Source organism: Perca fluviatilis, chromosome 2 (genome assembly GCF_010015445.1).
Source record: "Perca fluviatilis chromosome 2, GENO_Pfluv_1.0, whole genome shotgun sequence".
NCBI classification, from domain to species: domain Eukaryota; kingdom Metazoa; phylum Chordata; class Actinopteri; order Perciformes; family Percidae; genus Perca; species Perca fluviatilis.
Genome location: NC_053113.1, coordinates 34,748,406 through 34,766,367, shown reverse-complemented (window position 1 = coordinate 34,766,367; position 17,962 = coordinate 34,748,406). Strand labels below are relative to the sequence as shown.

The 17,962-nt window shown below is 41.8% G+C and overlaps 1 protein-coding gene across 1 annotated transcript; it reads left to right on the top strand.

The window, feature by feature from the left end:
- The first annotated feature begins 234 nt into the window (after window positions 1-234).
- Window positions 235-17,906, top strand: LOC120547817 (extracellular calcium-sensing receptor-like). Its single transcript, XM_039783513.1, is given in 8 exon segments — window positions 235-368; window positions 902-1,196; window positions 1,301-1,590; window positions 1,838-2,133; window positions 2,807-3,009; window positions 3,125-3,346; window positions 16,786-16,909; window positions 16,993-17,906. Coding segments are annotated over 8 exon segments (2,451 nt in total). The 5' UTR covers window positions 235-261.
- The last annotated feature ends 56 nt before the right edge of the window (window positions 17,907-17,962 follow it).

Sequence of the window (17,962 nt, the reverse complement as noted above, 5' to 3'; positions counted from 1 at the left end):
GAATGAAGGACGCTTTTTTTCCCTGAAAATCTATATAAACCATTGAAAACACATTCTGCCCATGCAGACAGTTCAGGGATGGAGATCTCTGCTCTCTTTATTGGCCTGATCCTGTCGTGGTTTTTGTGTAAGCCTAACTCAGTTCTTGCCCTGAATGGTTCTGAGGATGATGTTAAACAAAAGGCTGGGCTTACAGAGGATAGTGAGACTTCATCTGTGAAGTGTACGCTCCAGGGTACCACTCGTCTACCTGCATTCTCAATGGATGGTGACTATGTCATTGGTGGTGTTTTTGCCATACACCAATACATGCACACAGTGAAGCATAACTACACCACCATGCCTGAGCCACTAAGATGCTCCAGGAGGTTAGTAAGAGGTAGAAGTGGGGGATAGAAATGTTTTGCTTTGTATGATGTGCTTATGATCATGTTGCAAAGCTTTTTTGTACTGTAGTATTGGGAACTTTAAAACAAACAATAACTATTATAGGTGCAAATTCAGTATTTGGCCATAGATTATATTATATTCACAAAAATATTGTGTGTGACTTTATGAAAAACAAATCACTACTATTTTATTAACTGAAAATATAGATGTGTTTAACAACTGATTTATACTTAGTTAATTTCTATAGTATTTACATTTATATATTATTGACTTTAGATTTAGTTGACTACTGTTAAGTTGTGCATTAACTTTCCTCTGAATTTCCTAATTCTGTGTTTTGATCTTTGCTGTTTAGGCAACTCTTTAATGTATAGTATATTTGGTTCACAGATGTTGTATAGCTATCAGTTACTGTCCATAACTATGAATTGCAATTCTTCTTTATTGTGTGTCTTTGCTAAAATTGTGAATTGTCCTCGCCATATGTAAGTTTAAGAGTGTCTGTATGCAGTGTTATCCCCCGTGAACTGCGCTTCTCACGCGCAATGATCTTCGCCATTGAGGAGATAAACAACAGCACGGAGCTGCTTTCGGGAATCAAGCTTGGTTATCACATCTACGACTCGTGCGCCTCTGTGCCCGCGACGGTGCATGTGGCATTCCAGCTTTCAAATGGCCTAGACCCGGTGTTTTACACCGGCAACAATTGCTCACAATCTGGTATGGTGATGGCTGTCGTTGGTGAGTCTGCGTCCTCGCCATCCATCAGCATGTCACGCATTATCGGGCCCTTTAACATTCCTCAAGTAAATATTTTGAATTGCTGGCAAACTATGTGTTTAATATTGACCTTATTTTATGTACAGTATGTCCTATTAAATAATTAGCCTACACTGTTATTTCCCTTTAGGTGAGCCACTTTGCCACTTGTGCATGCCTGTCCGATAAGCAGCAGTACCCAAATTTCTTCAGAACAATTCCTAGTGATCAGTTCCAGGCTGACGCGCTGGCCAAGCTGGTAAAACACTTTGGCTGGACTTGGATAGGTGCTGTCCGGTCAGATTCGGACTATGGCAATAATGGTATGGCGTCTTTCCTGGACGCAGCACGCAAAGAGGGGATCTGTGTGGAATACTCTATATCTTTTGATTGGAACCACCCACGCAGCTGGATCCAGAGAGTAGCTGACATTATCCGCAGGTTTGATGTTCCCTGTGTTGACACTGACGTTCTGCACACAAAACCACAACAATGTTTAATCAAATATAAGATGGAAGATTGTTTTATTATTGAAGCGTCAAATTATAAATGTATTTTTTTTATCATGTTTATTACTCTCATATTTATCACTGATATTGTTATAAAAAAAACTATCTCTATACATATTTAAAAACCTTCATTTTATGTTTACATTGATGTAATAAAATTAACTTTAATTTCTCTCCAGGTCAACAGCTATGGTTGTTGTGGCATTTACATCCCCTGGAGACATTAGGATCCTGCTAAAAGAGCTGTCACTTGAGCCTTTTCCACCTCGCCAGTGGATAGGCAGTGAAGCCTGGGTAACAGACCCAGACATGCTGAGGTTCAGCTTCTGTGCTGGAGCCATCGGATTTGGCATTCAGAAATCTGTCATCCCAGGTCTGAGAGACTTCTTGCTGGATCTCTCTCCTTCTAAAGTTGCTGCCTCTCCAGTGCTTACAGAGTTCTGGGAAGATGCATTCAACTGCAGGCTGGGAAAAAGTGAGACAGTTTGATTTTTAATATAGGCCACCAAGCTAAATAAAGATTAATAAATAAATTACTTGCCAGCATGTATCAGTTGCATGTAAAAGTATGTATGTATTTCTAATTAGGCTATTAACCTGATGGTGATTTCAGATTATTTATTTATTTTTGAAACACGTTAAAACAGGTCAAGTCAGTATATAAATCATATATTTCTATACTTTAAGTACACAATGTGTTTAACCTGTAGGTCTACATATCATCACTGTCAATATAAATCTAAGCATGCTGTATCTACTGTTATATCTATGTATACAAAGCAACCTGTTACATTATTAATTTAATGGAAAGGTGTATTGATAGCAATGGAAACCGTAGTCTAATTCCTTGTGTATGTTCACATATTTGACCAATAAAGAGAATTGTGATTCTTACTTAAAGGAAAATAAATGTTTTGCCTTGTCTGATGACCAATTCGTGTTGTAATGGCAGCTGGTATTCATAAAGGTTAAAAAAGTAGAACTGAAAAAGCAACTATTTAACAATAAATAAAGACAACAGTGCTTTGAAATGTAATGCAAAATTAGTATGTTTTATAAATAAATTACAACAATATAGGTATATGAGTTTTTGCAAGACATGTTTGGCGGATTAAATAAACAAAAACAAGAAATATCTGTGTTTTTAGATGCCACAGACAGGCGTGTGTGTGATGGAACTGAAGACATAAAGACGCTCCAGAGCCCGTACACTGACACATCTCAGCTCCGGATCACTAACATGGTATACAAGGCTGTTTATGCAATAGCACATGCTATACATAAAGCAATGTGCCAGAAAACAAATTCTACAACTCGGTGTGACAAACTCACCAGGATAGAATCAAAAGAGGTCAGTTGAAACATAGACTGTAAGTGAAAAACCTAATGCTCTTTTTTGCTATAATGTACCTTTTATGAAATTAAGTATTGATTTAATTTAATTTAATTTTACTTTATCCTCACAGGTTCTTACTCAGCTGAAGAAAGTACATTTTTCCCAAAATGGTTATGATGTGTCATTTGATGCAAACGGGGATCCTGTGGCCAGATATGAGCTGGTTAACTGGCAAAAAAGTGAAAGTGGCAGCATTAAGTTGGTGACAGTAGGGCAATACGATGCATCACTGCCGGTGGGCCAGAACTTCCGTATCAACAGGAACCTCACCTGGGTGGACGGTGGCACACAAGTAAGGAGCCTAATAGCAATAATTTTACATGTTCAAATTTTTTGATCTTGAAGTCTCTATCATATTGAGACTATTTCCCCACTATTACATATTCCATATGTACAGGGAATGGTCACCTTGAGGTCAGGTACGTGGATACATCTTTGTATTTTTGTGGATACATCTTTACATCAAACAATCCAAACAATTTTCAAGCGGATTGCTTGATCTTGACCTGAGTCAGTGTGCAGTGCGTGAGAGCATTCTGCATTATATCTTAAAGGGATATTTCACCGTTGGAAAGATGAATATATCTTTAAATTGGGTCACTTATGTAGGAGAAATGTGAATTTTTTTTTAAATTGGTGGCTTCTAGGCCGAGAAAAGCCAGAAAATGTGTCTTTGGATCATGTGGATGAAAGACACCAAATCCCAGAATGCACTTCTACTCCCAAGCCACGCCTACCCTTTACAGACAGACAGTGAGACGATCAACTCAACAAGTGTGTTTTATTGTCATTTCAACCATATACCGTATTTTCCGCACTATAAGGCGCACTTAAAAGCCTTTAATTTTCTCAAAAAACGACAGTGCGCCTTATAATCTGGAGCGCCTTATATATGGATCAACCTCTCGGATCACTGCCCCGTTGACGGGACACTGCGTCGCTGTAACCTCGATAAAACTTCCACTCATTCGCGTTTTTATAACTTTAAAGCATTAAATATTCAAAATATACAGCCATGCGACACACCAATTGAAAGCTTAACCTCTAATGATTAATTTAAGCCCACATACAAAGCATACGATGATTTATAGCAGTTACACAACTGTTACAAAGTAAACAATTTACAATAAAACAATTCAGCCATAATCTGCGCAGGTGTCGAGAGTGCATCCATACCTGATTTCGTTGTCCTTTCAGCAACAAAGTGGTATTTTGGCCAAAACTTGATTTTCATAAATCCACAAGAGTCCAAGGAAATATAATATCCAAGCTTTATATTCCAAAACGATCTGTTCGCCTCACAATGTTGGAGTTTCTGGCCGAATCACAACGGAAAAACGCGTTTTCCATCTCCGCACTTGTCATCGCCGTTAGCTTCTCTGCCCAGCTTGCTACATGATCAATGTGGGCGTCATCGTATTCCCTAGCTTCTAAGCTTTCGATTGTTAGCTCATATTAGCCAATCCGTTCAGGTTTGCCTCTGATATGGCCAATGGAAGCGGCCAAGCCGATGACAACATGTCAGGGACCACGTTGAGACGATCGCCATTTTTCTCGGACCACTTAGATTTAAATGTTATAAGGAGGGAGTGAACGGAGTTGTCAGAACGCTTAATAAAGTTTGACTTTATCTGACGGTTTTGTTGACATTCCCTTTAGCACAGCTCCATCTAATGGATGCATAATGCAACCCCAGTCAAACGTTTGACTGCAGTATCTTCTATTCTATGCGCCTTATAATCCGGTGCGCCCTATATATGAAAAAAGTTCTAAAATAGGCCATTCATTGAAGGTGCGCCTTATAATCCGGTGCGGCTTATAGTGCGGAAAATACGGTACACGAAACAACGTTTCACAGTGGCTCAAGTGGTGTTACACATTTAAAATATATAAAAACGACATTATATAAAAACGACATACAAAACAGGCTACATTTAGTGCACACACATTATATGCTCCGTAAAGTTCAGCTAACACATAGCTACTAGCATTAGCGCTTGGTGTAAACACCGAGTACAAACAGCCGTAAATTTGCGTGGAATTAGAATGGTTGGCATTTAACAGTCACAAACTCCACCAGCAGTTAGCAGTTCGTTGGATACAAATCACCCCATTTCTGCAACAGGCAGTCCGTGTTAACGCAGCACACCTCGACTAGTCTTACCCGGCGACAGAGCCGCAGGCTGGTACAGCAATATTTCCACAACAACAAAAACACAGTCTCTGATCTCATGTTGGGAGTTTCGTTGAAGTTGGATCTAGTCCAGTTTGTTGTCTAATGAGCGGACACTTGCAAGCAGGATTGATGGAACAGGTCGCCAGCTACCGTTAGTTTTTCACTGACAAATTTGTTCAAAGTCCCCGCTGATGATGTCCCTTTACCGGCCAGATGCATCGAGCAACACCGCTGGTCTCAATAGCCGGCGGGTGAAGCTCACATAGTGTGTCGAGTATTCCGTCTGTAATAAAGTTTCCTGCATATTCTCCGATCTGTACCCATGTATCCTGGTGGTACACCGGGATACACCGGGTGTGCGGTAGTTTAAATGCATATATTTGTTGTTCTAAAATTTCCTTCGGGATATATACATCTATCTAACAGTTGCTGCTGAGAAGCTAAGCAAGGCAAGGCAAGGCAAGGCAGCTTTATTTATATAGCACATTTCAGCAACAGGGCAATTCAAAGTGCTATAAAACAATTAAAAACAATTTAAAAGACAAGAATACATTTTACAGTGCAGTATAAGAATTTAAAGAACTGAGAGATAAAATACGTGAATAAAGAACAGTTAAAACAGTTAAACATATAAAAGCAGATAAAATACGTTAATTAAAGAAAGGACCAATATGTCAGACATCTCAAGCAGTTCAGTCCATATCTCTGGTTCATCTCACCAACAATGGGTCCAGATGCTTCACATGGAGGATACATTCCCCATAGTTACAGAAGCTTTAGTCAATTTCAATGCAGTCGTCACCACAAGGCTTAGTTCTTTTCTTCGGCAAACCTTGCAAAACCCGGAACGGTCTTCAGACCATCTCTATTAGTCAGGAAACGTGCTAGTTTCGTAGACTGTTTTGTTCAATTGTAATTGTTTTGGTCTTCAGACCCTTTTGTTAGTTATCAAACTAACTTTGTTGACAGTCCACAGCCTGTCTCTTCTGTAATCTATTGTCACACCCGTATCAAAGAAATAATCTGAAATATGTCCGATTCTGCAAAATGTCACTGGAATAATCATAAATTCAATTCTATTAATTGATCTAACTAGAACCCCAAAGAACTGAGAGATAAAATATGTGAATAAAAGTTACAGTGCAGTATAACAAATTAAACATTAAAGAGCAGTTATATAATGTCATACAGTGTCAGCTTCAGTATAAAAAAAATTATAAGAATTTAAAGAAAGAGCAGTTAAAACAGTTAAACATATAAAAGCAGATACAATAGGTTATTTAAAGTAAGGCAAGATCAAAAAGATAGGTCTTCAGCCTTGATTTAAAAGAACTGAGAGTTGAGGCGGACCTGCAGTTTTCTGGGAGTTTGTTCCAGATATGTGGAGCATAAAAACTGAACGCTGCTTCCCCCTGTTTAGTTCTGACTCTGGGGACAACAAGTAGACCTGTCCCAGACGACCTGAGAGGTCTGGGTGGCTCATAGTGTAGTAGCAGATCAGAAATGTATTTTGGCCCTAAACCGTTTAGTGATTTATAAACCAGCAAAAGTATTTTCAAATCAATTCTTTGAGGCACTGGAAGCCAGTGTAGAGACTTCAGTACTGGAGTGATGTGATCCACTTTCCTGGTTTTAGTGAGGACCCGGGCAGCAGCGTTCTGAATCAGCTGCAGCTGTCTGATTGATTTTTTAGGAAGACCTGTAAAGACACCGTTACAGTAGTGAAGTCTACTGAAGATAAAAGCTTTTTCCAAATCCTTCTGAGACATAAATCCTTTAACCCTTTATATATTTTTAAGGCGATAATAGGCTGATTTTGTAATTGTCTTAATGTGGCTTTTAAAATTCAGGTCTGAGTCCATGACTACACCAAGATTTCTGGCTTTGTCTGTTGTTTTTAACATCGTCGTTTGAAGCTGAGTGCTGACTTTTAATCATTCCTCTTTAGCTCCAAAAACAACCATCTCAGTTTTTTCTTCATTTAATTTAAGAAAGTTCTGGCACATCGTTAATTTGTTCAATGCACTTATTCAGTTGTTGTATTGGGCTATAGTTCCCTGGCGATAAGGTTATTTAAATTTGTGTGTCATCCGCATAACTAGGGTAACTTATTTTGTTGTTTTCCATAATCTGAGCCAGTGGAAGCATGTAGATGTTGAACAGAAGAGGCCCCAGAACAGAGCCTTGGGGGACTCTGCACGTCATATTTGTATGGTCAGATATATAATTACCTATAGACATAAAGTAGTCCCTATTCTTTAAATAGGATTCAAACCACTTTAGTACTGAGCCAGAAAGACCAACCCAGTTTTTCAATCGGTCAAGTAAAATGTCATGGTCGACCGTATCAAATGCAGCACTGAGATCAAGTAATACTAAGACTGAAATTTTGCCACTATCTGTGTTTAAGTGGATGTCATTAAAGACTTTAACAAGAGCTGTCTCAGTGCTGTGGTGTGGTCGAAAACCTGACTGAAAGGCATCAAAACTGTTGTTTAGTGATAAGAAAAGGTTGAGTTGTTGAAAAACTGCTTTTTTCAATGATTTTACTTAAATATGGAAGGTTTGATATCGGCCTATAGTTGCTCATTAGTGACGTGTCTAGATTGTTCTTTTTTAGGAGTGGCTTGATGACTGCAGTTTTTAGGGCCTGTGGGAAAATACCTGAGAGCAGAGATGTGTTTACAATCTGTAGAAGATCAGAAGCCAAACAATTCAAAACATTTTTTAAAACACCCGTTGATAGAATATCAAGGCAACAGGAGGAGGTATTCAGATGTTGTATAATGTCCTCCAGGTTTTTATGGTTGATCGTATGAAATTGTGTCATGTTTGAATTTGTGACAACACATATCCTGCACTTGATATGGAAGCACTGACTGTTTGTCTAATTTTCTGAATTTTTTGTCTGTGAAGAAGGAGGCAAAGTCATTGCAAGCCTTGGTAGACAAGAGTTCAGATGCTATTGGTACTGGAGGGTTAGTTAATCTACACAGTAGCAAACAAAGCACGTGAGTTATTATTGTTTCTGGCGATAATGTCAGAGAAAAAGGACCGCCTTGCATTCCTTAGTTCCAAATTATAAATGCGAAGTCTCTCTTTATAGGTGTTATAATGGACCTGGAGATTAGTTTTTCGCCAACTGCGTTCAGCTTTTCGACACTCTCTTTTTTCTGTTCTCACCACTATAAAATTTCTCCATGGAGATCTTTTCTTACCAGAGACAGCTTTGACCTTAGTGGGAGCAATGGCATCAATAACATTTGTAATTTTACAGTTGAAATTATCGATAAGCTCAGTGACTGAGGCCCCAGTGAGGGTGGGTGTAGAAGAGAAAAGCTGAATGAATGATTCACTGGTGTTTTCAGTGATATACCGTTTTCTGATTAACTTTGTTTGAACACTTTTGGGCACCGAGATAGTGTCGTTAAAGAAAACACAGGAATGATCAGAGAGAGCAACATCAGTCACCACAATCTTGGAAATGTTTAGACCCTTGGAGATAATCAAGTCCAGTGTGTGCCCCTTATTGTGCGTGGGCTGTGTCACATGCTGAGTCAGTCCATAGTTCTCAAAAACACAACACAGTTCTTTGGTCCCTCAGTCCTGGGGTTGTCAACATGAATGTTAAAATCACCAGCAATAATTACACGGTCAAAGTTAATACAGATTATAGACAACAGTTCAGTAAAGTCGTCAAAGAAGTTTGCACAGTATTTGGGTGGCCTGTAGATATTTAGAAGTATAGCTTGAGGGGAGGATCTTAGCTGAAGAGCCACATATTCAAAAGAAGCAAAATTTCCATAAGATAATTGCCTACATTGGAATGAGTCATTAAACAAAATGGCGACTCCACCTCCTTTCTTATTCACTCTATTCTCACTCATAAAACTGAAGTTAGGGGGGGCTGACTCAATGAGAACAGCAGCTATTATGGTCCAACCAGGTTTCAGTTAAAAACATAAAATCAAGAGTGTGCTTAATAATAAAATCATTGATTAAAAATGATTTTCCCGCCAAAGACTTAACGTTTAGTAGTGCTAGTGTTAGTGCGTTTTCATTTTTTGGGACAGACTGTGGCTGACGAGGATTGCTAAGTTTGCAGTTAGGTGCTTATTCGCCATTCTTTTTCTATTACCTATCACAACATAAATTGTGGAAGAATGTAATACGCAGGGCCCAGGCTTGTCTTGGAAAGAGTCATGAGTGCTACTAGGCATGCAGCCTGGACCCGCCCCATATCAGTTGTGCAGGTTTTGCAAGTGCACACAAGCATCCTTATCAGTTTGGGGGTTATCAGAAGGAGTTAACTGCCGTCCTTGAGGGGGCAGAGGTGCCTGGCGTTTTACTTTTGGCCAGGGGTGAATGATGGGAGAAGGAAGGGGGGCATACTTGGTTCCAGCATCCACCAGCTGCTTCATCTGGTCAGTGAACTCCAACATGGGGATGGGGGAAAGAGGGGAGAGTGAAATATCCTCAAAGGCGTCCTCAAAGGCGTCCTGGTTGTCAAAGGTGTTTGAGGAGTGTTGGACGGGTGAGAAGGGGGGTTGAGATTTCTCATCTCTGCTCTTTGGTCTCCCATGGTCAAATCTTTGCTCAGGTGGGGGCTGTGGTGGATCACTGCCGCACTTTGTTGTGTCTTCCTCTTGTTTTGGTTCATCTTGTCTCGTGTCCTTGGCCAAGGGAGCAGATGTGTGGCGAGAATTCAAGATGGCTGACACTCGTTTTTTCCTCGGCAATCTCCGAGAAAGCCGACAGTCCAACCCCCTATGGGCTATGTGGAAGTAGCTCCTAGTACTGGCTGTAGTCCTTTGCCTCTGGGCAAAAATCTTCCGATGACGCAAAAGTCATCGGAAGATTTTTTACCCAGACCCAGACCCAGAGATCTCTGGTCTCAGGGGGACATGAGGGAGGGGAGCACAGTCATTCAAAAATATTACCATGTTTCTGCTGATACAAAGCTTAATGCTAAATCGGTGAAGTATCCCTTTAAAGATAGAGAAGCGATACAAGATGGCAGCCTCGGTACTTCGCTCTCTAGTACTTTGTTTTTGTGCGTTTATTGCGCTTTCTGCGGTCTTTCACCCGTAACTTTTACCAGAGAGGAACTTAAACATCAGGCAAACCGCTACAGGAACTTTTTCTCAGGTTTTCACAAACCCAGCAAGTTTTACTAAAATCCTGGTTGGAGGCGCCGTGGTTCTCCATGGAATCTGCCAAAGACGCAGGCGTGGGAAACGAGTGCTGGTGAAATTAAGGAAGTGGGGACTACGCACCTCTTCTACGGGCAAACGCCCGGTCCCTGGCACACAGGATGGATGAGCTGCTGCTTCTCAACCAAATTAACTGACTTTTACAGATCCACCACCCTGTGTTTCACTGAAACCTGGCTCTGTGAACGCATCCCGGATAGCGCACTTCAGCTGCCTGGTTTCCAACTCATCCGGGCAGACACAGAGCTTTCGGGGAAAACAAAAGGCGGAGGAATCTGCTTCTACTTAAATGAAGGTTGGTGTACAGATGCTACAGTGCTGGAAAAGAAGATCAAGAAGGCCCAAGGACCTCATGGTGTGTCCCCCTCTTGTCAGCGAGTCTGTGCTGAACAGCTGGCGCCAATCTTCACGCAGATCTGGAGTTGTGTGAAGTGCCCTCCTGCAAATGCTCCACCATCATCCCAGTCCCCCAAAAAAACTCCATCACAGGATTAAATGACTAGAGGCCTGTCGCCCTGACGTCTGTGGTCATGAAACCCTTTGAAAGACTGATGTTGAGCCACCTGAAGGACATAACAGGACTCACTGCTGGACTCCATGTAGTTTGCCTACAGGGCAAACAGGTCGGCGGGTGATGCTGTCAATATGGGTCTTCAGTACATACTGCACCACCTCAACTCCCCAGGGATGTATGCCAGGATCCTCTCTGTGGACTTCAGCTCAGCGTTCAACACCATCACCCCTGAACTCCTATATCAGAAGCTCCCCCAGTTCTCAGTGCCTGCCACCACCTGTCAGTGGATCATCAACTTCCTGATTGACAGGCAGCAGCATGTCAGACTGGGGAGCATATTATCCAAAACCCGGTCCATCAGCACTGGTGCCCCACAGGGGTGTGTCCTCTCCCCGCTGCTCTTCTCCTTCTACTCTAATGACTGCACCTCAAAGAACCCGTCTGTAAAACTCCTGAAGTTTGCAGATGATACCACCATCATTGGTTTGATCCAGCATGGTGATGAGTCTGCTTACAGACGGGAAGTGGAACAGTTGTTCCAATCAGAACCACCTGGAGTTAAACCCCAAGAAGACTGTGGAGATGACAGTGGACTTTAGGAGAAGTCCCCCCACTCCCCCTCACCATCCAGAACGACACAGTGTCCACTGTGGATTCCTTTAGGTTCCTGGGATCAACCATTTCACAGGACCTAAAATGGTCACCCCACATTGACTCTGTCCAGAAAAAGGCCCAGCAGAGGTTATACTTCCTGCGACAGCTAAGGAAGTTTAATCTGCCTAAGGAGCTGCTGACCACTTTCTACTCAGCCATTATTCAGTCTGTCATCTGCACGTCCATCACTGTCTGGTTTGGGTCAGCCACCAAACAGGACAGGGGTGGACTGCAACAGACAATTAGGGCTGCAGAGAGGATCATTGGAGCTGACCTTCCCTCTATCCAGGAACTGTACCTATCCAGGATCAGGAAAAGGGCAGCAAAAGTCTCTGCAGACCCCTCACATCCTGGTCACAAACTGTTCAACCTCCTTCCCTTTGGTAGGCGATACAGGGCACTGTTCGCCAAAACCAGCCGACACAAAGACAGTTTCCTTCCAAAAGCAGTCACTCTGTTGAACACTCCCATAATAGCCCCCAACCTTACACTGAACAAAGTCAATGAACACTGTTCTGCTTATCTACCTCGGGAAGCGGGATTTTCTGCAGTGACAGCAACCAAAACAAAATTACGGAGTAGACTGGACATAAGAAACACACTTCGGGTGTCATTGTCTCCCATTACCCCTAGATGGGACCGTCTCGTTGCAGAGAAACAAGCTCAGGGCTCCCACTGATTTAGCGTTATGGTGAGTTGTATTTTTCATGCACTTTATATTTGTTTTTGTGTTGTATCTTATTTTGAAGGCATGTTTAAACGTTACCATAGCGACCAGAGAGTGTTAGGGGGCAGAGAGTATGTTACTCATGTTAATTTTGTTGGCGCGATGTTACGAGGACACTGCTAATAAAGTTGCATACGAGTACATAGTGGATTCACGTTTATTATTATATTTAGAAAATACCACAGTCGTATCATTTTATTTTGTGTATTTATCCGCCACACCTTAAAGGCCGGTCCGTGAAAATATTGTCTGACATAACCGGTCCGTGGCGCAAAAAAGGTTGGGGACCGCTGCTATAGCATATTGTTGGCATTGTCGGCTAATGTGCCCAGGGAAAACAATAGCCCATGTAAGAGCTAGCATTGTCGGCTAAACCTTTGTTACCTGGCTTGCCAGGTACTGGAAGGTTCTGAAGCCTTGTGGGAGAGCTTCATATGGCTTCTTCATACCTTTCCTCCTTTATTAAAGGTCCCATGACATGGTGCTCTTTGGATGCTTTTATATAGGTTAGTGGTCCCCTAATACTGTATCTGAAGTCTCTTTCCCGAAATTCAGCCTTTGTGCAGAATTACAGCCACTAGAGCCAGTCCCACAATGAGCTTTTCTTAGCATGTGCCATTTCTGTGTCTGTAGCTATTGAGGAGGAGAGAGGGGGTGGGGCAAGGTGGAGGGTGGGGGTGTGGCCTTGACCAACTGCCACTTTGCTCGTTTGAAAGCCATGATGCCTCTCTCTCATGGGTGGGCCAAATTGAATGGGCAGGCAAAGGAGAGATGGGGGGGGTAACCTTGCTCCTTATGACCTCATAATGAGCAAGATTCCAGCTCGGCCACCTGAAATCTTGCTCCTTATGACCTCATAATAAGCAAGATTCCAGATCGGCCCATCTGAGCTTTCATTTTCTCAAAGGCAGAACAGGATACCCAGGGCTCGGTTTACACCTATTGCCATTTCTAGCCACTGGGGGACCATAGGCAGGCTGGGGGAACGCATATTCATGTTAAAAAAAAACTCATAAAGTGACATTTTCATGCCATGGGACCTTTAAGGAACAAGCAGAAGCTGCATGCAGAGCCTTTGGTTTGCAAGGCGCCATCTTTGGATGGCTCTGTCCCAGCTCTAACAAGTCGACTGGGACTGTTTATTGAAACTGCCAGTGGAATCTTCAGCTATGTTTGGACTGGATGTAGGTAAGCTGTTACCACTGTGTGGATGAGATTTCAGGTAGGAAGACTGATCAGTTGTTCATTTGCTTAAAATTCAGTCATGTGAGCAGGCCTTTGTCAAAGCCAAGACTGTCAACTGGGTGGTGGACACTGTTCAGCAGGCGTATGTAGTTTTGGGTGTGCCTGTCCTGTCCGGGGTCTGGGTGCACTCAACCTGTGGTGTTGCGAGTGCTGGGTTGTTGTCTTAGTCATCAATAAATGACTAAGCCTTGTGGGCCACATGCTCATTTCACTGGTTTGTTGTCTCCCTGGTCAGCTTAGTGTGTTACAGGCTGACCTGAGTAGCCACTCCATTCTTAGGTTTGGCCTTGCACTTTGTGGGTCTCTAGGTGATCCATGACTCAGTCTTGCATCCTGCCGACTACCCCCAGCTTGTGGGGCCTAGATTTTATTGTTGTGTAAATAGTGTAAGGATGGGCGGTATATTGACTTTTTAAGGTATATTGATATAATTTCAAACAAGAAATGGGATAAGACAATACTGTTATCAATATAGTTTGATGTTACGTTACATAACCCTTTTCTTCCGTAAATCATTGCCTGTGTTTTCATCTTTCACACTCTGCGAAAACCCTGCCTCCACCCTCAGAGGCTCTCATACAACATAGAGGGAGACAATAGCATACATTTAGTCTGTGTATTACTTGTTGTTTCACTAATTGGGCTTGGGAAGTACTGTCACGTAAAGAGTTCCCTGTACATACAGATTATGTAACGGAGAAATAGCCTCAATATGACAAAGAAAGCTTGGTTACGTTGTTACCTTGTTTCTCTGAGTAAAGAGACTATCTCTTCATCTTTTAGGCTGCTCAGAGATGGTTCCGATCAGATTATCAGTGATTCCAATCCAGCACACCGTAAGGCATGGCCGGGCAAGCTGGGGTGTCTTAAAGAAGTATCCATGTACCTGACAATGGTGGATTATTCCCTGCACATATTGAATATGTAACAGTGGAGTGAGAGCCTACGTAACCTAGCGATATGTGTTTTTGGTCCATGCTCCTACTATCCATACAGGGTAGAGATCAGTCCAAAGTTACAGTATTTTTAGTATGACAGTACCCCTTTATATTCTTTTTAAAAAGTGTTCCCTTGTTGAGCTGCATCACAGGGTTAGTTAGAGAAAATTTGCGACCACGAAAAAACATGCTCAAAAGCAAATCATATAATTTCACAGACGCTGATATCACTCTTCGCTCACCAATTCAACAATCGAGAGTTGTACAGGCAGCTGTGAGTGTGAAACAAAACATAGGGAGAGGCGAAGAATGGCACCTGCATGTATAAAACTAAGCAGCATGCACACAGAGCAGTTACGACATGCCCATGAGTAAGGGGCGGAAACCAAAGGAAGCACTATCCCTCCTATGATTAGTCACTTTCAAGGCAATTTCACTCATACGGACTGTCACAAACCGGCTCAATGCATGTGACAAAGAGGGGAGACCAAACAGGTTAAAATGCCAATAAAGTGTTTATTGTTAAGTAAATAAACTACTGTCAACAAAAGAATCAAAACAGATGTGGAATCAATGTTATCAGTAATGCAGTGTGTGCATTACTGCAGTGTGCAGTGTGTGTGAGTGAAAGATGTGTGGATAAATTACATCTGTAACAAAAGAGATCAAACAAACCCAAACCAAAAGATGTGGAGCCTAGGAGAGGGAGAATGCAGAGAGAGAACAATGAGACATGACTTGTATAAATAGTCTTGGTTGAGGCCTTCCCAGGTGTCCACTAATTAACGAATGACCCCTCCCATACTGCCAGCTCAGCCAGGAAAGCCAGAGAAGCCAACAGCAGGCAGAAAAGGGAGGGGTCGTAACACCCCCCTCCATAAAAACGGGGTTCCTCTAAGAACCACGTCAATCTTAAACACTAAACCTCTGTCACCTATACTGTCTTTACTTTATTATTAACAGTACACTCTAAGGTTATGCTCGAAGACAAATTAGCTAGATGGTCAATACATTACCCATAGTCCCATGTAAATACCACTCCTTCTGGTCCTCCTCGTTAGTTTACCTTGATCGTCAGCTATCGTTCTGGAAGCCCTGAGTTGGTGTAAGTTTTTCTGTCTTCATTAGCAATGTATCGCAAGATAGCACCATAAATAAAGGAATGTATAAGTGTCTCTTATCCGTTCATTTGTTGGAATATGTACGCTGCTTTTGAAATCTGTATATCCTATGCAATATTTCCTTACCCTAACATTAGAGCTAGCCTTAGCTAACATGGCTGTTGTTAGCCTGGACAGCCAGTATGATTTACAGAAATTACATTACAGAATTTTAAAGCAAACTAACCAAATACTATTATTTTTTGGCATGTTTAACATGTTGGTAGAATGGAACCACACATTATGTCTATGGTTATATCATACACCACATCATAAGAACATTATTTCTGTTTCTGTTACGATTGTTGAATTGGTGTGAAATTATTTATTTTGCTCGTAAGCATGTTTTATCACGCCCGCAAGATATGACATAATCCTGACGCCATATAAAGTCAATTTTTAAAAGACTGTAACTCAGAATAAATCACATGATTTGTCCAGTTTAAACTAGTCTCGCATTGCCAGACCTTCCTCCACAGCGCAGTGGAGAAGGGTCTGGCGAGTCCACACAGCATTCCAGGATGGGAGAAAAACATGCTCTGGTCTATTGGCATTTCTTTAAACCAATCATCAAAACCACCACAAATAGAAAGCGGAAGGAAATGAGCATTGGCGAAAAGACATGCATCGGGCGGAATTTCCTGCGGCAACGGAGCAATCCCGGGAGTAGAATGTCGTAGATATAGACTCTGTTTAGGTAAAGCTTGATTTTGGACTGAAATGGCTCTAGGATGGGGTTATAGTTTAGGGACAGTGACCAATAACACTTTCAGTACACATATTGACATGTGAGTATTGTTTTAGGACAGACTTGAAAAAATGTGAAGCTATATCCCTTAATCTTCAGAACTTTAAAGTAGTGATGGTCAAATGAAGCTTTGTGAACCACTGTCTTTATTGTCTGAGCTCACTAGATGGTGCTCGCTGTTCAACAAAGGGTTAAAAACACACTGAAATGCCATTCCTTTAACCTTTTTCTTTGAACAGAGAGTGCCATCTAGTGACCTCAGAAAATAAAGACAGTGGTTCGTGAAGCTTCATTTGACCATCACTATTTCAAAGCACACATGAATATATGTGAATTTATTTCTCTCTATGTGCCAGGTTCCTGTGTCAGTGTGCACTGACAGCTGTCCTCCAGGAACTCGTAAAGTGCTGCAGAAAGGAAAGCCCATCTGCTGTTATGATTGTATACCATGTCCTGAGGGAGAGATTAGCAATGCTACAGGTATTTTCTTATTCTTTTTCTAAGGCTCATCTATGACATAAAATATGCAACTACTAAAAGCCCTTTTTGTTTTATTTTTTCAGATTCCCCTGATTGTTTTCCTTGCCCCAAGGAGTTCTGGCCTAATGCTGAGAGAGACACTTGTCTCCCCAAGCCTGTAGAGTTTCTTTCCTACAACGAGGTCCTAGGAATCATCCTGGCTGCATTCTCAGTTGGTGGCGCCTGTCTGGCCATCATAACAGCGGCTGTGTTCTATCGTCACAGGACATCACCGATTGTCAGGGCCAACAACTCTGAGCTGAGCTTCCTGCTGCTCTTCTCCCTGACTCTGTGTTTCTTATGTTCATTAACTTTCATTGGAGCACCCTCTGAGTGGTCCTGCATGCTGCGCCACACAGCGTTTGGAATCACCTTCGTCCTCTGTATGTCTTGTGTTCTTGGAAAAACAATAGTAGTTTTAATGGCCTTCAAAGCTACACTCCCAGGTAGTAATGTGATGAAATGGTTTGGTCCTCCACAGCAAAGAATAACTGTAGTGTCTTTCACGTTTATTCAAGTCCTAATATGTACTATTTGGTTAGTTCTTAGTCCCCCTTTTCCAATGAAAAATCTAACCATATACAAGGAGAGAATCATCCTGGAGTGTGCATTAGGCTCAGCTATTGGGTTCTGGGCTGTGCTCGGGTACATAGGTCTACTGGCTGTCTTTTGCTTTGTGTTAGCTGTCCTAGCTCGGAAATTACCTGATAATTTTAATGAAGCCAAGCTCATTACCTTCAGCATGCTGATATTCTGTGCAGTCTGGATCACCTTTATTCCTGCATATCTCAGCTCTCCTGGGAAATTTACTGTGGCTGTGGAGATATTTGCCATTCTGGCCTCTAGTTTTGGACTAATACTGTGTATATTTGCTCCAAAGTGTTTCATCATATTGTTAAAGCCAGAGAAGAACACCAAGAAACATTTAATGAACAAAACTCTATCTTAAGAAATCTGAAGACTGGAAATATTTAAGATGGCAACATACGTGTATGTATGCTGTGCACATCCAAC